This window comes from Neoarius graeffei, chromosome 8 (assembly GCF_027579695.1).
Source record: "Neoarius graeffei isolate fNeoGra1 chromosome 8, fNeoGra1.pri, whole genome shotgun sequence".
NCBI classification, from domain to species: Eukaryota; Metazoa; Chordata; class Actinopteri; order Siluriformes; family Ariidae; genus Neoarius; species Neoarius graeffei.
In genome coordinates, this window is record NC_083576.1 from 59,885,194 (window position 1) to 59,909,827 (window position 24,634).

Below are 24,634 nucleotides of genomic sequence, written 5' to 3' on the forward strand. Positions count from 1 at the left end.
AAATGCCGATTTAGTGATTGCTTTCATGCGACTGTCAAAGTTTAGCTCGCTGTCAATGAAAACACCGAGATTTTTAACTATATCTTTTGTTTTAATCCCCTTTGTGTCAAGAATAGTGGTAATCCTGAGTCTTTCATCTTTTTTTCCCCAAATCTGTTTTATCTGTGTTCAGCTGAAGAAAATTTTGTGACATCCAGTTGTTGATTTGGTCGATACACTGGTAGAGACATTCAAGGGGGGCATAATCATTAGGTGATAGAGCAAAATAAATTTGGGTGTCATCTGCATAGCAGTGATACAAAATTGAGTTGATCTTGATAATTTGTCCAAGTGGGAGCATATAAAGGTTGAATAGTAATGGTCCAAAGATCGACCCCTGGGGGACACCACAGGTCAAGGACATTGATGTTGAGGTACAATTTCCCATGGTAACAAAGAAGCTTCTATCTTTTAAGTATGATTTTAACCAATTGATAACTTTACCAGTCAACCCAACCAAGTGTTCAAGTCGATATAGCAGTATGTTGTGATCAACAGTATCAAAAGCTGCACTGAGGTCCAGTAACATCAGGACCGATGTTTTGCCTGCGTCAGTATTAAGACGTATGTCATTTATAACTTTAATCAGCACTGTTTCAGTGCTATGATTTGCATGAAATCCTGACTGAAAGTTATCAAAACAGCTGTTTGATATCAAGAAGGCAGTTAATTGATTGAAGACAATTTTTTCAAGGATTTTCCCGATGAATGGTAGATTTGATATTGGCCTGTAGTTGTTTAATACTGAAACATCCAGATTATCCTTTTTAAGTAGGGGCTTTACAACGGCTTTTTTCAGGGACACAGGAACGATGCCAGTCTCTAGGGATGTATTTATGATCTGAAGCACATCTGTAATTATGAGGTGAAGAACAGACTTAAAGTTGGTGGGCAGAATGTCCAATTCAGATGTTGAGGAACTGAGATTTTGTACAGTTTTTTCAAGAGTCTCGTAATCAATCAAACAAAATTCTGACATTGTGTTGAAATTGTCTGTCTGTGTCACTGGTGATGGCAGCTTTTCAGTTATTTGCAACTGAGATATATTATGAGCAATATTCTGCCGTATTTTATCAATTTTACCTTTGAAGAAGGATGCAAACTCATTGCATTTATTAACTGAGAGAAGTTCAGGTGCTAATTGTGGTGGGGGATTCGTTAGCTTCTCTACTGTTGAAAATAGCACACGGGCATTGTTCATATTCCTGTTGATGATGTTGGAGAAGAAAGACTGTCTTGCTTTACCAATTTCATAATTATATTTACAAAGCATCTCTTTATGGATTTGATAATGGATGTGAAGTTTAGATTTGCGCCATTTTCTTTCAGTCTTCCTACATTCTCTCTTTAGCAGTTTAACAGCTGGGTATTGCTTCCATGGTGCTTTCTGCTTGTCATTGACTCTTTTGATTTTGAATGGAGCAATATCATCCATAATTTGGGTCATATTTAAATTAAAAATTTCCAGTAAGTCGTCTAGAGTCTGACATTTTGGTTGAGATCCGAGAGAGAGCTTGCTCAAAGAGAACATATGTGTTGTCGTTTATGACTCTCCTACCCATAGTCGTTGAGCTGTTCTGAATGTGAGGGGACATAGAAACATCAGAGAAAACACAGAAATGATCAGATAAGGCCAGGTCAACAACAGTAGTAGAAACAGTAAGACCCTTTGCGATAACAAGGTCAAGGGTATGACCACGAGAGTGGGTCGGCCCCTGTACATGTTGTACTAGGTTGAAGTTGTCAATAAGTGCAAGTAGTTCTCTGGCATAAGTGTTTTCAGGATTATCTACATACAAGTTAAAATCCCCAGATATAATAAGACAGTCAAACTCTAAGCAAATGACTGACAACAGTTCACCAAACTCTTCCAGAAAAACTTTGGCTGAATGTCTCGGAGGCCTGTAAATAGTTAATAACAATATGTTAGGAGAGCATGTAACAAGTGCACATAACTGTTCAAAGGATGTAAAATCACCAAGTGAGGACTGTTTACATTGAAAAGAGGCTTTGAATATATTTGCGATCCCTCCACCTTTCCCATGTCGGGTTGCATTCATGAAATTAAAATTTGGGGGAGCTGCTTCAATAAGGGTGGTAGCACTCTTTGCTTGATCCAGCCATGTTTCAGTTAGAAGCAAAAAATCAAGATTGTGTTTGCAAATAAGATCATTAATTAAAAATGACTTGTTTGAAAGTGATCTAATGTTCAGAAGAGCTAGCTTTACAGAAAGTCTAGAAGTAATATCCGCTTGGGCACTCTGATGTTGTTTTGAAACAGGAAGGAGACTAGACTGGTTTACCCCCTGGGTTAAATATGCTCTATGTTTTCTGTTTCTTATCAACACAGGAATAGAGAATGGCATAGGCATTCTGGGTCCCAGCTTGTTTTCAAAACTACACCCAATGCAGGGACCTACAGCACATCATACAAGACTCTCTGTATGTTCCATGAGGTTGGGAGGGGGAAGGATTGGAGATGTCATGTATTTTTTAGATGGTGAAAAAGATTGGTAGCCAGCTGAAAGTCCTGGGCGAACACAATTCAGTCTGTTGGTTGATTTTCGATGAACTGCTTGTCGCTGGTACACTGCTTGTTGCGAATGATTTGGGCTGGAAAAAGAGAGTGCAGCCATTGGCAGCAGTCTCTGCATACTTTTAGGGAAATCCATGCAGGGGGGAGACGGAGATGGTACAACAAAGTCAGAAGACCGAGACTGAGATTGGGACTTTGGTGAGGTCTTTGTGAGTGTCTCCATGACTGTCTCTGTGGTGACTGTCTCCCTGACAGTCTCTGTGATACTTGCATGGGGTCGAGATGTGGATGATGCAGCCTTGGCATGATTGTCTTTGGTCAGGTCCTCAATCTGGATGGGCGATGCAGATATCTGTGGCTGCCCATTGTTAACAACATGCTCACATTCTCCATGTGATTGTTGATGTCCTTGGCAGTCTGCCCCAGATGGTTCTTGGCAGTCTGCCCCAGATGGCTGTGTGTCCTTGTTGAAGCATCTATGCTGTGCTTGCATGGGTAGTTGTTTTGACTTTGCAGAGGTATTGTTGATATTTGTAACTGGGTCAGTCTGTGAGCATTTATCAGCAGTTCTGCTCAATGTTGGCTGAGAAAAGAATGCATGCTGGAGAGAGAGGCTGTAGTGATCAGCTAAAACTTTGGTCCCAGTCCGGCTGAGTTCAGTGCTATTTGGCTTGAAGAATTATCTGCGAAGTATTTTTAAGTTCGTTTCTTAGACAAGGATTTTAAGATAGTTACCTTGTTGACAGTTTCAGCGTGAATCTTCCGCCTTCCTCAGAACTGGACAGTTCTGAGGAAGGCGGAAGATTCACGCTGAAACTGTCAACAAGGTAACTATCTTAAAATCCTTGTCTAAGAAACGAACTTAAAAATACTTAAACAGTCAGACATAATGAACTTCCACTACATATATGAATTATCTGCGATTCCAGAAAAGGTTAAAATTGTCTATGAAGTTCATACCAAATAAAAAACAAGTTTTTCCAAGCCAGGTGTTAAGACTAAAGAGTCTAGTAAATGCAAAGCTTCCCCTTGCAGGGAGTGGGCCACTGATAAAAGATTGTATTCTAGTCTTATAGAGATCAGAAAAAAGTTTTCTGAAATCATCTTGGACAAACAGCTGTTCTCTGAAAACATCATTTGCTCCCACATGCACAACAATACGTTTGATAGTTTTATGCTCGGACATGAGTTTCAAAATGCTGTCTTTGGTGTCAGAGATGGAAGCATTTGGAAGGCAGCAAATAATCATCCCATGTCCTTTTAAATGTCTTACAGTGGAATCACCAAGAACAAGGGTTGTGGGATCAGGTGGTGTTACGAGCTGCTTTTTGCCTCTTCCCACAGCTCTTCGGTTGTGGTGCGATCTCTTTCTATGGTGTGCTTGTCCGCCTGAAAATTCCGCTTCCACATCCCTGAGGCATTCAAATTTGTTCTGAAGCCTTATGGGCTGTGGATTTTCCATAGGATTGTAAATCCTATTGTAGTTTGTAGACCTGGCTCTATTTCTAATAGCATGGCTGTGGAGCATGGGTTGCATAGTATCAGAACGAACTGGTGTTGAGGTAATTACTCTTCTGTTTTTATTTTTGGGCCTGCCACCCATCGTGTGCCAGTTTTCTGTACTCACATTTTGCCCTGTTAGATCGATGTATTCATCCACTCGATCTGCAATGCCATCGGCCTGTCGGGGTGCAATCTCTGCATTCTCAGCCACTGTTTCTGTACTCCTTTCATGAGATATCGCTCTTAGTTTGTCCATCTTTGGCAGAGCATCAATCTTTGATTCCAGGATAGAAATCCTCTGTTCTAGTTCTGTGCATTTTCTGCAGGATCTCCTGGATTTTTTGCCCCCTGGCATTTTGTTTTAAAAGCTAACTTATCTTGTAAAGGTGAAAAATAAAATGAAGAAATAGTGGAAATTAAGTGAGAAAGTAAAGTAAAATAAAGATCAAGCAGGAGCAAAGCAAAGAAGCGTCCTACTCGCTTGAGTAGGCGGAGCAAAAAAAGAGGATAGAGGATTAGATTGCAGTATTGGCTTATTTTAAAAAGTTTTTTAAAATTATTAAAGATCTTTTTTTTTCTTTAAACCTTTTTATATAATTGTAGATTCTGACTCAGAAGAGGATGAAGCTCCGTTCTGTTCAGCTAGTGAACCAAGAAGAAGAGAGCAGCCAGAGCCCCAACCTAACCACACCCTCAGTTTGCTTTGTTTAACTATACTGATTGGCAAGGGTCGTCTACAGGCTCTGACGGACAGTAAGGTAGGCAAATTATAAGCAATGCGATCAGAATCAAGTTTAATGGCATGTTTATCTTTGGGTCTGTTCCACTTCTTTTCATTCCCACAGACTGAAGCAGGACGGAGGGTGGAACAGTGCCATGGAGAATTACTGCTGGACTTTGAAAGGGGGAAGATTTTCAGTGTTACCCAGCACCAGAATAATCCCAATTTAAACTTCTTGACTATAGAGAGCACAAATGTCGAACTCTATCATAAAGGTAAGATTAAAAAAAAAAAAAGCAATAAATGACTTGCAACCACGTCATCAAAACGTCATGAGCGTCCGCCATGACGGTGGATATACAAAGCAGCTAGGATGGCAGCCGCTGAAAACGTGTCTGTAAACATTGCTGAATTTTCTCAGTATTACCACGATTTGAACGGTCGAGCGAAGATTTGATACAAATAAGCATTGTCGCAAAGCAGCTTTACAGAATTTGAATGACTTAAAACACGAGCAAATTTTATCCCTAATCTATCCCCAATGAGCACGCCTGTGGCAACAGTGGCAAGGAAAAACTCCCTCAGACAACATGAGGAAGAAACCTCGAGAGCAACCAGACTCAAAAGGGAACCCATCCTCATTTAGACAACAACAGACAACATGACTATAACATTAACAGTTTTAACATGAAGTCAGTTTCGTTGATGTTATAACTCTTCATTGATGGAAACTTGAGTGTAAAACTGTTCATGACAACTGCAGTCCTAAAGTTAGCAAGTCAACTGTCGTCCTCAGCCATAAAAGCATTACTGTAAGAGTCCAGAGTATCTTCCAAGTGTGACTTTCAACTGTCTGTATGGGGCCGTCCTCCACAAACTCGAGTGAGCAAGCAAGTGGGGACTGACAGCATCCATACCTCCCAGTTTACCAAAACACACTGTCTGAGGACCCTCCAGATCTACACCTTTACCTCATAAACACTATTAACAAAATGCTTGACGAAACATATGTTTTCAGCCTAGACTTAAATGCTGAGACTGTAGTTGCTGCTGTTACTCATCTATCTTTATTAACTACATCATTTGATTTTGCCTTTGTGTGTGTGATAAACAGTAGAGAAACCTTTGCCTAATGTGAAATGAGCACTATACAGACGAGAATCCTGGATCATGATGAACGTCTGCGTTTAGCTTTTACAGGGTGTCTCCGACAATGGTATTCTATAAAAATGAAGGTCATCTTTTGGTGCCTTATTCTGAGGATCTCGCCCATTTTCCTCCACTTGTTTCTTCTGTCTTTTTGCCACAACAACGCGTGTGCAACTGTAGTGACGTAACCATCTCATTCACTCCAAACTGGTCTATAAAAACAAAGATATAATACAGGGTGTTTCAAAAAATTTTGATATTATTTGAGATGCAAATATCCCAGAAACTACATAGTCTAGGCAGATGAAACTAAACAGGCATAATGGTGAACACTATAAGATTTATTCCTCAAAATTTGAATGAGAAATTCAAAGGTATGTGGATTCCATGAACGATTTAACAAACTTTTCAATATGCACGCCGCCTGAGACACGGCACACATCAAGTCGGTAGTCCAGCTCCCGCCAAATACGCTGCAGCATGTCTTTGGTAACGGTCTTTTCTGGTAACAGTGCATTTTTAGAGAATTCTCTCATAAATGCACACTGCACAGTCTTGTTCGAGCATACTCTGATACACTAAACGCCTTTTCTTTTCCAGTGAATGGCATGTCTATACCTAAAAAGATAAAAACAAAAAATATTAAACATAAAATTTTGACCTGTTTGCACACATGCTGTTAAAATTGAGGTCAGTTGAACGAGAATTGGCAAAGTTATTAGATTGTGAAATGATATCAAATTTTTTGAAACACCGTGTATGATAGACGTAGGTTTCCTGGTTGTATTTCCAACAGTCTGCTTTTCGTGTCTCGTTTTCCTTCACTGGACTCGGATGAATGGAACCAGATTCTAAAATGCTACAACTTTATGATGTGCAATTAAAACACTGATTTCATTTCTGGAAAATGTGTAATTTTACAAAATATGTGTATTCGACCATGTCAGAATATCACCATGGGAAGGGTTTTGCAAGACCTACATGGATAAGGCATACGTGGATAATATTTAATCATAGTAGTTTTTAATATTTATGCTTAAAGGAACAGTCCACTGTATTTCCATAATGAAATATGCTCTTACCTGAATTGAGACGAGCTGCTCCGTACCTCTCCGAGCTTTGCGCGACCTCCCAGTCAGTCAGACGCAGTCAGACGCGCTGTCACTCCTGTTAGCAATGTAGCTAGGCTCAGTATAGCCAACGGTATTTTTTGGGGCTGTAGTTAGATGCGACCAAACTCTTCCGCGTTTTTCCTGTTTACATAGGTTTATATGACCAGTGACATGAAACAAGTTCAGTTACACAAATTGAAACATAGCGATTTTCTATGCTATGGAAAGTCCGCACTATAATGGCAGGCGTACTAACACCTTCTGCGCGCTTCGGCAGCGCATTGATATCTGAGCTCCGTATCAATGCGCTGCCGAAGCGCGCAGAAGGTGTTAGTACGCCTGCCATTATAGTGTGGACTTTCCATAGCATAGAAAATCGCTACGTTTCAATTTGTGTAACTGAACTTGTTTCATATCACTGGTCATATAAACCTATGTAAACAGGAAAAACGCGGAAGAGTTTGGTCGCATCTAACTACAGCCCCAAAAAATACCATTGGCCATACTGAGCCTAGCTACATTGCTAACAGGAGTGACAGCGCGTCTGACTGACTGGGAGGTCGCGCAAAGCTTGGATAGGTACGGAGCAGCTCGTCTCAATTCAGATAAGAGCATATTTCATTATGGAAGTACGGTGGACTGTTCCTTTTATAAGCTGCAATTCAGAATAAGCCTAAAAACTGTTTTTTTGTGTTCGTTTCTATTTAAAGCTGAGGTCCCAGACTCCCCTATCCCAGCACGGCTAGAAATGCCCAAGTTTACTCCCCCAAGCCATCTGGACCCTACCATTTATCCCACAGAAGTGGGGGTGAGCAGTGTGAGCCGTGGAAGGGCAGGTGGTCAGATGTTGTCGACTGCCATCAAGATCACACTAGACCTCCAGCGCAACGTCAAGGTTCCAGTACTGTTTAAATGCACCGTTTCTGTAAACGTATTCTTTTTGTACGCTTGGACTCATTTCCCCTTTTTCTTCTCAGGAGTTCCTGGTTGCGTTACGGCTCCAAGGTGCTACTTTAAGACACCACGTGGCATTGACCAATCACAGCTGGCATGAGCAGGTACTACTTAATGAAAGCTGTCGTACAGATGCACTTGAATGATTTAATGAAGGCGAATTTGTGCGACACAAGTAATATTGAACTTCCACATGGCGTAAAGAATTGATGCATGTACAGTATGTCAACTGTTTATGTTCATACATGGATGTTAGCATTTGTGGTGCGTGTGTGTGTGTAATAATGGAGTCATACCTGTCTTCTGCCTTTAGTTGGTCGATTTTCTGGATGTCCTTGATGATGATATTTTAGGATACACACCTCCTGCCATCATCACGGTGTTGCATACACACCTGGCCACCTGTGCAGTTGACTACAGGTAAGGAGTTTTAAGGAAACACCCACAACAGCCGAGTGTAACACTGTATACAGGTTGTGAAATTAAAATATGGACGGATGTGCAGTTCACGCTTTGCTCATGTGTGACCCAGAAATGACAGAGCTGCAGTAGCACTTAGCAGTGATCTTACGAATTTACTGTAATTGCAGTGGTTATGAAAGTGTTTTACCTTGTATCACTGTTTATCCTTTTTCACTTTTTTGGGGGGGGGTGTGCTTTTTTCAGACCCCTCTATCTTCCGCTACGAGTGTTGTTTACAGCAGAATCCTTTTCTCTGTCCAGTAATATCATTGTGGATACTGCCACCTTCCACCTCAGGTACCATCAGCATTCAGCACCGTGAATGTATCTGGTTACATATTATTGGTTCAATCTTATGCCACTGAAACCCCTTTTAGGTTCATCCTGGATGACTCTGCATTGTACCTCACTGATAAGTGTGAAAGTATGACCGTGGATTTGAGACGAGGTACTGGTATTATCTGTTGTTTTTTTCTGTCCAAAAAGAATTTATTGCTGTTTATTTATTTATCTATCTATCTATCTATCTATCTATCTATCTCTACAGATTATGTGTGTGTATTAGACATTGACCTCTTAGAGCTGGCCATAACTACCTGGAAAGGCAGCGACACTGGCAAATTGGTGTGTCTCCATAAATGCTGATTTTTTTTTTTTCCTCCCCCTTACACTTTCTTTTATTATATTACATCATTGTCATGTTCTTTCATGTTCAGACTCAGCCACTGTTCGAGCTGCGCTGTTCAAATAACGTGGTTCACGTGCACACCTGTGCAGACTCCTGTGCCGCTTTAGTGAATATGCTGCAGTACCTGGTCTCCCAAGGTGACCTGCACCCACCTCCTCGCCATACTTCCCCTACTGAGATTGCTGGACAGAAGCTCCCGGTAAGAATATCTCAAAGTTTTCAGTGTACAGGTCATGCTTTAATGCCACCTAGTACAAATTATTTGTAACAGGACTGAGTGCACATTGCCACTTTGCTTACCACTGAGCTTGAGTGGTGCTGCGTCTTCAATATCCGCTCACTATAAATTAGCAGCAAGTTTGAAAATCATCCACATACAGCGCTCAGCGTAAATGAGTACACCCCCTTTGAAAAGGAACATTTTAAACAATATCTCAATGAACACAAACAATTTCCAAAATGTTGACAAGACAAAGTTTAATATAACATCTGTTTAACTTATAACGTGAAAGTAATGTTAATCATATAACTTAGATTACACATTTTTTCAGTTTTACTCAAATTAGGGTGGTGCAAAAATGAGTACACCCCACAACAAAAACTACTACATCTAGTACTTTGTATGGCCTCCATGATTTTTAATGACAGCACCAAGTCTTCTAGGCATGGAATGAACAAGTTGGCGACATTTTGTAACATCAATCTTTTTCCATTCTTCAACAATGACCTCTTTTAGTGACTGGATGCTGCACAAAGGTCTCCCCATCGACCCCAGCAGCAGGCCCCCAATCCCCCATCACCCCAGGCAGGGTGGCACTCAGCCACACGTGAGTTTTCGCCCTTTTCGACAGACGGGTCCTCCCCGCCGTCGTCGCCCCCCCCCAATCCCTTCCGAAAAACGTAGACAGGACCACTGATGGGTCAGGGCCAGTGGCAGGAGTTTTTACAGGCAGGCAGCTAGTGCGTTGGCGCGAAATAACAACCAACCAATGGCTATTCACCACCCTTTCAGAAGGGTACCGCCTGCAATTCTGCCGCCAGCCACCAATGCATTCGGGTGTGAGGCAGATAGTTATAACCAATCCAAGACAGGCAGAAGCCTTGTCGAGAGAAGGTCAGTTGTTGCTACAAAAAGGAGCCATAGAGATGGTCGACCCCATTGTTCACCCAGGGGGTTTCTTTTCAGTTTATTTTCTCGTTCCAAAGAAAGACGGCGGGTTCAGGCCGATTTTAGATTTAAGAAGGTTAAACCGTTTCTTGAAGGTGCTTCCTTTTCGAATGCTACGAACAACCGATGTACTGCAAGCGGTCACAAACCAGGACTGGTTTGTGACCATAGATCTCGAGGACGCCTATTTTCACATACCCATTGCTGCGGACCACAGGCGCTTCCTTCGTTTTTCGTTCATGGGAAAGATTTTTCAGTTCAGAGTTCTCCCCTTTGGACTTTCTCTGGCGCCAAGGGTGTTCTCGAAATGCGTCCAAGTAGCACTAGAACCCCTTCAGAAGGAGGGCATAAGAGTGCTCCCTTACTTGGACGACTGGCTTCTTTGTGCGGCATTGCCCGAACAGGCCAGGGAACATGCTCACCGGTTGCTACTACACATTACGGCTATGGGGTTCAGGGTGAACCAGAGGAAGTGCAAACTGGTCCCAGTCCAGGCAACACGTTTCATCAGCCTTGCCCTGGATTCGAACACTATGCTGGCCAGTCCCACGCCAGACAGAATAAGTTCAATTCTCACTGGAGTGAACCACCTTCGTGTCGGGGGAACTCAGCGTTGCGTTTCTCTCCTTCAGCTGTTGGGGAAACTCACAGCGGCCTCAGTAGTCATTCCTCTGGGTCTTCTGTGGCTAAGGGCTTTTCAGAGATGGCTTCTTCAACTGCGTCTGTGTCCAGTGCGAGACAGGCACATGAGGGTGAGAATAACACGCCGTTGCATGCTCACGCTAAGACCTTGGTCCCAGGCACACTTTCTCACTCGTGGAGTTCCACTTGGTCCCCCACCGGGACGGTGGGAGGTTATCCGGACAGATGCTTCCCTCACGGGTTGGGGTGGAGTCTGGTGTCGGCAAGGTGTGAACGGCACCTGGCCTGCTCCGTGGCGCATGTCCCACATCAACACACTGAAGTTGATGGCAGTGTTTCTGATGTTGTGCCACTTTCAGGAAGTGCTGCGGGGCAAACATGTATTGGTACATACAGACAATGTGGCAACTGTTTTCTATATCAATCATCAGGGGGGCACAAGGTCTGTAGCTGCGCTTCAGGTGGCTCACAGTCTCCTAGTATGGGCTCAGAATAACCTCCTTTCCATAAGGGCATCTTATCTACCTGGACGCCTAAACAGTGTGGCAGATGCTCTGTCACGCAGCAAGGTGTCTCGGGGGATTGGAAACTGCATCCAGACACGGTGGAACAGATCTGGAAAACCTATGGGAGAGCAACTGTGGACCTGTTTGCGAGCAGTCAGACAACTCATTGTCCGACATGGTTTTCCCTGGGAGAAGAAACGGCAGCGTTGGGCCAGGATGCTCTGGCCCACGACTGGCCGAGGGCCATCCTTTATGCCTTTCCCCCTCTACCACTGTTGTGGAGGACTCTCTGCCGTGTGCACGATCACGGTCACCATGTGCTATTGATAGCTCCTCATTGGCCATCCAGGCCATGGTTCCAGCTCCTGCTGTCACTACTAGTGGGACCCCCTTGTCAGCTGCCCAGCATGCCCGACTTGCTGATGCAGATGGAGGGCAGGATTCAACACCCATGTCCCGAACGCCTGAAGCTCTGGGTGTGGCCCTTGGGGCCCCGGGGCTACTACTGGAGTGTTCAGAAGGGACCAGGAACACTGTGGTGAACGCATGTGCAGAATCTACCCGACGCTTGTATGCAGGCAAGTGGAAGGTGTTCTGTGATTGGTGTGCGGAACGCAACATCGACCCCCTAAGCTGCTCTGTTCCACAGATTTTAGATTTCCTGCAGCACCTTTTAGAGCTTGGCAGGGCTGCATCTACACTTAAGGTGTTGCAGCACTAACAGCCCACCGTTCAGAGGTTGGAGGTGTTTCACTTGGGTCCCACCAGCTGGTGGTAGCCTTTTTGAGAGGGGCAGTTCGTCTTAATCCTCCTCATTTTGTGCGGAGTCCGTCATGGGATCCGAACACTGTGCTCGAATCCCTTTGCTTGCCTCCTTATGAGCCCCTGTCAGCAGCTGACATTAAGTGGCTATCTGTTAAAACAGCTTTTCTCCTTGCCATCACAGCAGCCCGGCGTGTGAGTGAGCTACATGCCCTCTCAGTGAGTACTGTTTGTCTTCGTTGGGGCCTTATGTTTGACAGTGTTTCATTGTGGCCTAACCCAGCTTTCCTCTCGAAAGTCTTATCTCCCCAGTTTAGCAACCAGCCGATTTTGCTGACTGCTATACCGGCGGGCAGGACGGACTTGCGTGCTGAGTTGTGCCCTGTCAGGGCTCTGAGGTTTTATTTTGATAGGACAGCAGCCTTTCATACGACAGACCAATTGTTTGTTTTGGTGGCGCTCCGAGAGGAAGGCCTCTGTCCAAGCAGCGGCTCTCCCGTTGGGTTGTGGAGCCTATCACCCATGCCTATGAATCTATGGGACGTACTGTGCCCTCTCCTGTCCGCTGCCATTCGACGCGTGCTCAGGCAACATCATGGGCAGCTCTCCGAGGTGTACCACTCTCTGACATTTGTGCTGCTGCAACTTGTTCCAATACATGTACATTTGCCCGGTACTACAGGCTAAATGTTGCGTCCATGCCATTGCTGTGTGCAGCTGTTCTTCCAGAAGGTGGTGATGCTCTTCTGAATTCCTCGTGACTGGGTTGGTATTCGTCTTCCACTAGTGCTTTCAGCACCACCCTGGCGGTCTGGAGTGAAGGAAATAGAACGCTGGTTACGAATGTAACCATGGTTCTATGACTAAGTGGAAGACCGCCAGGGTCTTTGGTCACTCGGATTGCGCGAGAATGATCTTGAGGCCAAATGACGTGGGATGTTGCCTTATATAGGCAGGCACGTCATACGTCATGAGATGACAACTTTTGTATGCGATTCTCGAAACGCGCGGATGCAAAGATCCTTCCACTAGTGCTTTCAGCACCGCCCTGGCGGTCTTCCACTTAGTCATAGAACCACAGTTACATTCGTAACCAGCGTTTTGACTTAGTTTCTAAGAGCGATGTTCATTTCCGGAGCATATATCCAAAACTATTCATGATACAAATTTGAAACTTGGTATACATGTTAACAAGGTAATGTAGACATGCCTTTTCATACTAAGAAATTTTAATTTTTCATGTTTCCATGGAAACAATTTCAGACTTGGTCTCTCAGGTTAGTCTTAGGGGTAGGTTTTGTTTCCGGAGCAGAACTTGAAAACGATGAGTGGTATGATCTTGAAAGTTGGTATATGTGTTGATTAAGTAATGTATATGTGCCTTTTGATGCAAAGAAATGTGAGGAATTTAAATTTTTAGCTCAGCTGGACCAAAGTTCCGGTGGGTTTATGTCATGGGCTGCTGAGGTCAGTGTAAAGAGGTAGGGTTGGTTTCCTGCAGCAGAACCTGAAAAATGTGACGCATAATATCTTGAAACTTGGTATATAGTTGGTTTATAGGGTGAGAGATTTAGACGACTCTGTCTTCTCTTCTCTTCTCATCTCATCTCATCTCATCTCATCTCATTATCTCTAGCCGCTTTATCCTGTTCTACAGGGTCGCAGGCAAGCTGGAGCCTATCCCAGCTGACTATGGGCGAAAGGCGGGGTACACCCTGGACAAGTCGCCAGGTCATCACAGGGCTGACACATAGACACAGACAACCATTCACACTCACATTCACACCTACGGTCAATTTAGAGTCACCAGTTAACCTAACCTGCATGTCTTTGGACTGTGGGGGAAACCGGAGCACCCGGAGGAAACCCACGTGGACACGGGGAGAACATGCAAACTCCGCACAGAAAGGCCCTCGCCGGCCACGGGGCTCGAACCCGGACCTTCTTGCTGTGAGGCGACAGCGCTAACCACTACACCACCGTGCCGCCGACTCTGTCTGTCTTTTTTTTTTTTTTTTTTTTGTGACTCCCCTTTGAAAATGAATGGATAAGAAACATTGTATTGTGAATTTATGCTCAGTCTATATGCGCGCACACACACAGAGTTACATGATGTTTATTTTCCCCAGCTCTCAGAAGCTCCTACATTTTTACCGCCGTGTCCACCAGCAGAGACAGCTGAAATTAACCAGTGTGATCTTACTGATGCCCTGATTGACACAGAACGAACGCTGTATGAAGAGGATCGAGAATTTGGTAAGACTGCATGATAATAATGTGTTGAGATTGTCTGTTGTCATGACCTAATCCTCAGTGAAGTCCTGGGGAAATTATACTATAAAGCTATTTGTTAGTCAGTGACAAACCAGGATTGTAAATGTTAAATGCTTTATAGAATCGCAGCTTTGTTGCTCTCATTACTCTTAACAAGAGGACAAGTCACACTGTTGCTTTACCAAGCTACTAGTTCAAATGCTAAAAGTGATCACTGATTGCTCATTGTCTACATCTTTTGTTTGAGTTAGCAGGCTCTCCTTCCTCAGTAAAGCGCAGCTCACCTGTCTCAGTGTACTTGTTTCCTGGGGAAGGTCCAAAATCCCGCTCCTCTGTGCTCGAAAGGGAGGAGTCAGAGCTTGATCAGTTGGTGGTTACAGCTACTGAAGTTCATGCTGATATGATCTCAGAGGAATGTTCTGAAGGCTCCACTGACAATGATGACTTTTGTATTTTAGAGGCTCCTGGTATAGGCATTCCCGTGAGTGCTTTTTTTTCCCAGAATATTTTTGCTCTTCCTCACTTTCCTATATGGATGTTGACACTCTCTTCTGTCTCCTGTTTTTCCTCAGTAAAGAATCTAATATAATCCAAGTTGTTCATTGTTTTTATCCCCCGCTGGTCGACAGGCCCGAAGGAAGATTATTTCCTGGCGATTTCCGTCCGTCCGTCCCAGGAAGGGTACTCGCCTTCTGAAATCAACTCTTCTGACAATTTTTGGAGCAATTTCACGAAATTTGGCAGGATTCTTTGTTATATGTCCGTAATACACATTATTATAATTTCGTTAAATTCGGTCACATTTTTACCAGAGTTACAGCCCTTGATTAACAAAATTATACTTTGACAATTTCATGCGAGTGTGTTTTCTTTCTGAAATCAATTCCTCTCGCAAGTTTTGGAGGAATTTCACGAAACTCGACCAGATTCTTTATTATATGTCGGTAATACGCATATTGCAATTTTGTTCAGTTCCGTCACATTTGATCAGTTATGGCATAGTTGGCAGCAGGGGATATTTGCTCTGAGAGCACTCGTTTATTTTACCAGCGTCATTCAAACACGAATCCACAACTTAATGCAAACAAATTTTCTCTCTCTCTTTTTCCTCATCTTTTTCTAAAGCCTAAGGATGGAGAGCCGGTGGTCAAAGTGCTGTGTCAGAGTCCTATAAAGGTGCGTGATGGCCATTTCTCTCGCCCAAGGGGTAGTTCAGACCTGCTACGGGCGCCTGCTCGCTTTCCTATGCCTCAGAGCAGGGTAATACTCCGAGAGGTATCGGTAGTCTGGCATCTCTATGGAGGCAAAGACTTTGGAGGAAAACCCATCCCTGCTCACACACAACACAGCAACAGGTAAGGAAGTTGGGGTAATTGTTTAACATATACATAACCAGTGATGATAAACCTGAAGATTCCGTGATTTATAAATAACATTTATAGCTTGCTCATTTGATCATACTAAATAAAGGTGCTACACTTAAAAAAGATAGCAGGCTCTAAGATTAGAGCTGACAAATCAGTGAATTTTTATATAATCCCCCCCAGGGGTCGTTCAGCACCTGCAGGAGCCCGTGGTTCTCCCTCACGCTCTGCTGGCTCTTCCAGACCACAGAACTCATGGCGCTGGGTGGGAGGCAGTGGCAGACAGCACTCACTACTCATGGAAATACAACTGACAAAGGTTGTGTGATGGTGACATATCATTCTTGACGAGCATGATTAATCAACCATAACAATTCTTTGTTCTTTTCTTCATAAATGAATTAAACCTTATTCAAGCCAGAGTGGTTTTACCTGGTGAAGTCGTATTTATTAATGATTTTTCAAAATTAAAAAAAATATATATAATCCAGTATAAAATTAACAATGTCCATGGTATTCTCGAAAGTAATCTCTCCATCAGTATTTTGTGAACACGGCTGTCTGGCAGTATGGGTAGTCCTGCTCGCATTAAGCCCCTAATAACTAACTTTTGTGACGGGGGTGTCGAACTCAAATTCTGCTTCGGCCCCATCCACATTTCTGTGAGCACTTGAAAGTGTGAAATGTAAAGCTGTACATTTTTCAACATATTTATTGATTTCCTATCAGTAGCTTAGGCTCTGCAAGGTCATATAGGCTGAATGAAATAAGGCAACAGGGAAATTTGACACCTGTAATTTTTGCCCACTGAACTGACTGGTCAAATATTGAATTACTCCAAATATCAAACCTCTGTGAAAACACATTCACCACATTTTGACACTATTAAAATATAAGAATTACTCCCTGCTTATGATTCCAGGTCAGCTTCCAGCACGAGTCGTACCCTGTTGTCATACCCCCTGCAGTCTCAGGGCAGGACGTGGAAGGGGCAGGATTGGGAGAGCAGCCTCTGTCACGGCAAGTGTTCATTGTGCAAGAGCTGGAAGTGCGTGACAGACTGGCCTCCTCCCAGATCAACAAGTTCCTCTACCTGTACACCAGTGAGAGCATGCCACGTAGAGCCCACTCCAACATGGTGAGCAAGGGGAGGGGTGGGAGCCAGGTGTTTTCTTGTATCTCGGGCTTCTCAGACATTTTGCAACCATGGGGTCCCTTTAACTGAGAAATAAATTCCTCTGACATCCTAAAAGTAGACGGCTTTTCGATTTCATAAAATCGGTGAAATTTAGTTCCCTCTGAAATTTGGTCATTGTGATGTATGTTTATTTCTGTAATATCTAAAAAAAATCAAGCTATTCTGTGGCTGGGAAGTTATTTAATTTGAGGGGATTCCCCTAGCAAATAATGTGCATGAAATCACTCACTTTGCGCAGTCAAGCAGACAGAGGAAGTCCGTGTGCACATGTGCAGGTTTACCACCTTCTTTTGGGTTTTACAGCAGCTGGCATCCAGTGTTGCCTTACTGCCATCTACAGGTTTACCTTGACCGTGCACTGACAGTTACATCATTCTATCACTAAACAAACAGCTGATCAAACCAAGGTGCTCACTGACCGCCGATATTTATTAGTTTGGTCCTGCGTTTCCTTTCCTTCGTATAGAACATAACTTTTTTTTTTTTTTTTTTTGCTGTCCAGTTTCCATTAAATCCTGCGCTCTGATTGGCTAGCGAGCGGGTCCGTATCCTACGATACGGACCCCGGTTACGGACCTCTGGCGACTCGCTTGTTCACAACAACAAACATAGTAGCATTTTTTTTGTCAACATTTGTTTTTAATAAGATTTATTTATAAGATTATCAAAAATCTTATAAATTTTTGCCAGCATTTCTCAGGAGAATAGCATTAATTTTACAGCATGGATAGCGATAACGACAGTGTTCATAGCAAAAGCGAGTTTTACTACCCTGAGGAAGAAGAAATAAAATAAAACATTTCAGGAGAAAGCTAAAAACCTCTAACTGTTGCTCACGCCGAGCAAAAACATGGCTGAATCCTGAATGACTCAATTTTGTATAAGTAGGGGACTACATAGGTGGCAAAATGTAGGGTTTTTTTTTGTTTGTTTGTTTGTTTGTTTGTTTGTTTGTTTGTTTGTTTTTCCTGCCATGGAAGTGCACTTGTATACCGAGGAGGAAGCCATTTGCCTTACAGCCGTGAATGAGGATTCAAACTTGCGTCTCTGCTCAATTTTCCCTTTCGGGCGCTCTCGTTTTCTGTTAGAGTTTGGTAAAGAAAAAAATTAATATATTATTTACCAGCTTAAGGTCGGTCTGTATGGTGAAATACCGTGACCTCGGCCCTTTCAAGACCTCGGTCACGGTATTTCACGATACGGACCTCCCAGCTGGTAAATAACGTATATTTCTTCTCGCTTTCCAGTACTGTAGTCGGTCTTTCGTGTTTCATTCGCATCCTCCCATTTTTCCCTCCTGTTTCAAATTTATTATCCCACAATGCCTTCCGCGAACGGGGAAAGCCCACCACATGATGCATGACGTAGTATCTTGAATTGGGTCAGGGTGAAGCAAGAAAAAATAGTGGAGACTTTAGGGCCATGTGGTCCTAAATTCATTAATTGTTCTATTTTTAAAAAAGTGAATAAAAGAAGTCTGTGATTCGAATTCAGTAACTTTCAGTCCACTAAACAAAAATAATTGGGTGTCAGGGAAAATTATTTTTATGACCTACACTTGAAAAATCTGAAAAGCAGTCTACCTTCAATACATAATAATTTTATGTATGAGCCTACTGTTTAAATATTAGGCTCATACACTGGCAAAAAAAAAAAGTTGCACACTCGAATATTTCATTCTTTTAGTTTTGATTACGGCACATGTTCACTATGCCCCCCCCCCCCCCCCCCCCCCCGACAACCTTATGCAACATCACAACGTTTATTTCCATCGAGAGTTGCATAAATTTTTCGCAGAGATCTTGTATTGACGACAGGAGAGTCGAACCACTCTGTAAAGTCTTCTCCAGCTCATACTAAACACTTTCAGTGGGGTTAAGGGTTAAGGTCAGGACTCTGTGGTGGCCAATTTGTGTGTGAAAATGATTCCTCATGCTCCCTGAAACACACTTTCACAATTTGAGCCCTAATGCATCCTGGCATTGTCCTCTTGGAATATGCTTGTGCCATCAGGGAAGAAAAAATATCCATTGATAGGATAATCTGATCATTCAGGTCATCAGCTGACTTCATGTTGCTGAACCCTGGACTCATCAGACCACATAACCTTTGCCCATTGCTCCAGACTCCGGGGGGTGGCAGGCAGGCAGGCAGGCAGTGTATACGTACAATGTTAATCTGGTTATTTATTAAAGCCATAGAGCTTTTACTCCTAAATTATCCACTGATGGAACACATTCGGTTCCTGTTGACATTATGTATAGGTCTGCTAGTTTTAAGAGACTTTGTGTGTGTACACATACATTGTGTGTGTCTATATACAGTGGTGCTTGAAAGTTTGTGAACCCTTTAGAATTTTCTATATTTCTGCATAAATATGACCAAAAACATCAGATTTTCACCCAAATCCTAAAAGTAGATAAAGAGAACCCAGTTAAACAAATGAGACAAAAATATTATACTTGGTCATTTATTTATTGAGGAAAATGATCCAATATTACATATCTGTGAGTGGCAAAAGTATGTGAACCTTTGCTTTCAGTATCTGGTGTGACCCCCTTGTGCAGCAATAACTGCAACTAAATGTTTCTGGTAACTGTTGATCAGTCCTGCACACCGGCTTGGAGGAATTTTAGCCCATTCCTCCGTACAGAACAGCTTCAACTCTGGGATGTTGGTGGGTTTCTTCACATGAACTGCTCGCTTCAGGTCCTTCCACAACATTTCGATTGGATTAAGGTCAGGACTTTGACTTGGCCATTTTAAAACATTAACTTTATTCTTCTTTACCATTCTTTGGTAGAACGACTTGTGTGCTTAGGGTCGTTGTCTTGCTGCATGACCCACCTTCTCTTGAGATTCAGTTTATGGACAGATGTCCTGACATTTCCATTTAGAATTTGCTGTTATAATTCAGAATTCATTGTTCCATCAATGATGGCAAGCCGTCCTGGCCCAGATGCAGCAAAACAGACCCAAACCATGATACTACCACCACCATGTTTCACAGATGGGATAAGGTTCTTATGCTGGAATGCAGTGTTTTCCTTTCTCCAAACATAACGCTTCTCATTTAAACCAAAAAGTTGTATTTTGGTCTCATCCGTCCACAAAATATTTTTCCAATAGCCTTCTGGCTTGTCCACGTGATCTTTAGCAAACTGCAGACAAGCAGCAATGTTCTTTTTGGAGAGCAGTGGCTTTCTCCTTGCAACCCTGCCATGCACACCATCGTTGTTCAGTGTTCTCCTGATGGTGGACTCATGAACATTAGCCAATGTGAGAGAGGCCTTCAGTTGCTTAGAAGTTACCCTGGGATCCTTTGTGATCTCGCCGACTATTACACGCCTTGCTCTTGGAGTCATCTTTGTTGGTCGACCACTCCTGGGGAGGGTAGCAATGGTCTTGAATTTCCTCCATTTGTACATAATCTGTCTGACTGTGGATTGGTGGAGTCCAAACTCTTTAGAGATGGTTTTGTAACCTTTTCCAGCCTGATGAGCATCAACAACACTTTTTCTGAGGTCCTCAGAAATCTCCTTTGTTCATGCCATGATACACTTCCACAAACGTGTTGTGAAGATCAGACTTTGATAGATCCCTGTTCTTTAAATAAAACAGGGTGCCCACTCACACCTGTTTGTCGTCCCATTGATTGAAAACACCTGACTCTAATTTCACCTTCAAATGAACTGCTAATCCTAGAGGTTCACATACTTTTGCCACTCACAGATATGTAATATTGGATCATTTTCCTCAATAAATAAATGACCAAGTATAATATTTTTGTCTCATTTGTTTAACTGGGTTCTCTGTATCTACTTTTAGGACTTGTGTGAAAATCTGATGATGTTTTAGGTCATGTTTATGCAGTTTTAGGTTCCTAATCTGGTGGTGTCTGGCGGTGATTTTGGAGACTTGGAAACCCTTTTTCTTGTAATTCACCAACCGTGATCTTTGGGGATTTTTTTTTCGCCTCTCTTGCCTTCCTCCTCACTGTAAGTGGGGGCACAATAAACTTGGGTCCTCTCCCAGGCAAATTTGTAACAGTTCCAGTTGGTGTCCACTTTTTTGTTATTGCCCTAACAGTAGAAATGGACATTTTAGGTGAGTAGCTGGGGGTTTTTTTCTCCTCTTCTTTCGTCCATAACCATTCCCTGACATATGAAGGTCAACACACTTCTTCTCCCTCATTTGGTTTGTGTGTTCTCTTATCTTTCCCATACTGGTAGAGACCAAATTCCTTTTGTCATCTGTGTCACCTCGTGTTTGTACCCCAGGTAATCAGGAAGTCATGGATTACGGTTTGAAAGTTCCTACACACTCCAATCAACTCAAAAATGTACAATTTAAATGGGAACCATGCTTCAGTTTCATTGTGGTCACTGTGTTCACCAGGGGTGTCAGTAATGGTGGCATGAGTTTTGTTGAAAACTATTATTTCTTGATGAGGTGTTTTTCTCTGCACATTTTTTTTTCCAATTAAAGGTTGGATTTTTCTCATTTTTTCACTATGAGATAAAGCTACTTCACCAAAAGGTGGATATTTTTCTAAACCCCTTTTTACTGATCTTTACAAGGGGATGGATGGATGGATGGATGGATGGATGGATGGATGGATGGATGGATGGATGGATGGATGGATGGATGGATGGATGGATGGATGGATGGATGGATGGATGGATGGATGGATGGATGGATGGATGGATGGATGGAGTTTGCATTATGAATAAGAGACACTGGAAGAAGTTTAATTTGTGCAGCAAGTGGACAGTGTCTAAACATGATCATGCTTTATAACTGTTGTGTTATTTGTAGTTAATGTAGTTGTGTTTGTGTTCTGTAGTTAACAGTAAAGGCTCTGCAGGTACTTCCTGAATCTGGGTTGGGAGGTCCAGAGTGCTGCCTGAGAATCAGTCTGCTTCCCCTCCGACTCAACATAGATCAGGTAGGATGGCCTCCAGCTTTGCCTTTGCACAGCTACCTTTCATGAAAGTATTACTAATGCTATACATTACTTTGGTACACTGACGGAGTACAGTAGAACTTACTTCAGTTATAAGATCATCAAGAAGGAGTATATCGGTATCAAAAAGGATGTTCAGGAGGCTCAGCTGTGTCATTAGTGGGTCTGTGACGGTCATGTCACTCAGACATGGAGTCAAACTGACCTTTAGGCATTTAATGGTGCTTCATTAAACATGGCTCATGCAGTGTGCTTGCAGATAAGATTTTTTTTTTCTTCATTCAATTATTCAAAGTGCTTCAAGAGACCTTGAAAGAGAAAAACGCTGACGGGTTCTTGCGCGTGCACAGAGCTGACACCCACTGCCCTTATAAATATAAGCGGATTTGAGCAATGAAATCATTTGTGGTGATAAATGCCAGCATAATTCATCCTGACTGAAAAATTAGACATTGTTCTAGGCCTTGTATTGATGGCAAATGCAAGAAAGAGTACTGTTGTATTGTCTGTGGTGCTGCTACAATAGATATTACATATTAAGATTATATCTAATGTTTTATGCTATGCCCACAGGACGCCCTTTTCTTTCTGAAAGACTTCTTTAGTAAGATGGCTGCTGGGATTAATCCGTATTTACCGGTTGATCTGGCTGCAGAGGGTAAGCCTGAAAGAATGAAGAGTCTTAACTTCTTTTTTTATCTTTTCCTTCTTATGCGCATGTATACAAGTTACATTCTGTCTTTATTTGATAGTGAAAGCAGACACTACTCAGAAGCCATCAGAGGAAGTAGAGTCTGGCACGGGATTGGGTCCTGATCTCACTGCTTCTATAGAGACGACGTATAGTGAACAGAGCTCTTCCTCTGCTGGTTCCTCCTCCTCTTCTGACCAGCCAATTTATTTCCGGTATATTGAAAAATTATATTTGCACCATAATTGCAACAGACCCAAAATACTTTATAATCTGGTTTCTTGATATGCATTGTCTTTGGGTCAGGAACATTTTGGTGTTTGTGTTTTCACTCCTATTAGAGAGTTCCGTTTCACCTCAGAAGTTCCCATATGGCTGGACTACCATGGGAAGCATGTGGCCATTGAACAGGTGAGGGTTCAGGCACTGGGTGATGAGCATCATTAGCATTGTTGGGAATATCTGAGAGACTGTCTGGACCAGGGGTATTCAGCTAAAATTTGTCGCGATCTAGTTACATTAAAAAATTCTCCCAGCTTAGTAACTGACTGACTGACTGGTGAACATCGTTACATTTTTAGTCATTAGTTTATGGTTCGTGACTATGAATAAGACTATTCAAATTTGTTTTTTTTGTTTTTTTTTGTAGAGGCAAGTCGCATTACCATTCTTGAAACAGACGAGACGTGTTGTGAACTTGACATGCAGTCATACTCTCTCTCCCCAGTCAATTACACAAACCAGTCATCTGTGAGCTCATAGTGCTTTCCATCAGCCCTGGTGTTGCATGTGAAGCAGTTCGAAAATATGCAGTTGGCTCCAATGAGCTGCCTTTAACTAAATAATTTACATAAATGTGTATGACCTGACTACAGCCATCCATTGCAGAAGCAGCAGTGGTTCATATTTGGAAAACTGAACTATGGCCAGTCATGTTTTTTGATCTATTCTACAGTATTTACAACCCTGATTCCAAAAAAGTTGGGACAAAGTACAAATTGTAAATAAAAACAGAATGCAATGATGTGGAAGTTTCAAAATTCCATATTTTATTCAGAATAGAACATAGATGACATATCAAATGTTTAAACTGAGAAAATGTATCATTTAAAGAGAAAAATTAGGTGATTTTAAAATTTCATGACAACACATCTCAAAAAGTTTGGGACAAGGCCATGTTTACCACTGTGAGACATCCCCTTTTCTCTTTACAACAGTCTGTAAACGTCTGGGGACTGAGGAGACAAGTTGCTCAAGTTTAGGGATAGGAATGTTAACCCATTCTTGTCTAATGTAGGATTCTAGTTGCTCAACTGTCTTGGGTCTTTTTTTGTCGTATCTTCCGTTTTATGATGCGCCAAATGTTTTCTATGGGTGAAAGATCTGGACTGCAGGCTGGCCAGTTCAGTACCCGGACCCTTCTTCTACGCAGCCATGATGCTGTAATTGATGCAGTATGTGGTTTGGCATTGTCATGTTGGAAAATGCAAGGTCTTCCCTGAAAGAGACGTCGTCTGGATGGGAGCATATGTTGCTCTAGAACCTGGATATACCTTTCAGCATTGATGTCTTTCCAGATGTGTAAGCTGCCCATGCCACACGCACTAATGCAACCCCATACCATCAGAGATGCAGGCTTCTGAACCGAGCGCTGATGATAACTTGGGTCGTCCTTCTCCTCTTTAGTCCGAATGACACGGCGTCCCTGATTTCCATAAAGAACTTCAAATTTTGATTCGTCTGACCACAGAACAGTTTTCCACTTTGCCACAGTCCATTTTAAATGAGCCTTGGCCCAGAGAAGACGTCTGTGCTTCTGGATTGTGTTTAGATACGGCTTCTTCTTTGAACTATGGAGTTTTAGCTGGCAACGGCGGATGGCACGGTGAATTGTGTTCA

General features: G+C 42.7%; 1 protein-coding gene across 1 annotated transcript in view; it reads left to right on the forward strand.

Moving 5' to 3' along the window:
* Nucleotides 1-24,634, forward strand: part of atg2a (autophagy related 2A) — a 72,364-nt gene that overhangs the window by 39,441 nt on the left and 8,289 nt on the right. Inside the window, exons 20-37 of the mRNA XM_060927933.1 lie at nt 4,682-4,836; nt 4,924-5,074; nt 7,771-7,955; nt 8,038-8,118; nt 8,328-8,434; nt 8,681-8,773; nt 8,854-8,924; nt 9,024-9,100; nt 9,193-9,363; nt 14,372-14,498; nt 14,768-14,997; nt 15,642-15,871; nt 16,064-16,199; nt 16,803-17,018; nt 21,925-22,026; nt 22,618-22,702; nt 22,797-22,950; nt 23,077-23,146. Coding sequence (XP_060783916.1) covers nt 4,682-4,836; nt 4,924-5,074; nt 7,771-7,955; nt 8,038-8,118; nt 8,328-8,434; nt 8,681-8,773; nt 8,854-8,924; nt 9,024-9,100; nt 9,193-9,363; nt 14,372-14,498; nt 14,768-14,997; nt 15,642-15,871; nt 16,064-16,199; nt 16,803-17,018; nt 21,925-22,026; nt 22,618-22,702; nt 22,797-22,950; nt 23,077-23,146 — 2,441 coding nt within the window. The remainder of the gene's footprint in view (nt 1-4,681; nt 4,837-4,923; nt 5,075-7,770; nt 7,956-8,037; nt 8,119-8,327; nt 8,435-8,680; nt 8,774-8,853; nt 8,925-9,023; nt 9,101-9,192; nt 9,364-14,371; nt 14,499-14,767; nt 14,998-15,641; nt 15,872-16,063; nt 16,200-16,802; nt 17,019-21,924; nt 22,027-22,617; nt 22,703-22,796; nt 22,951-23,076; nt 23,147-24,634) is intronic.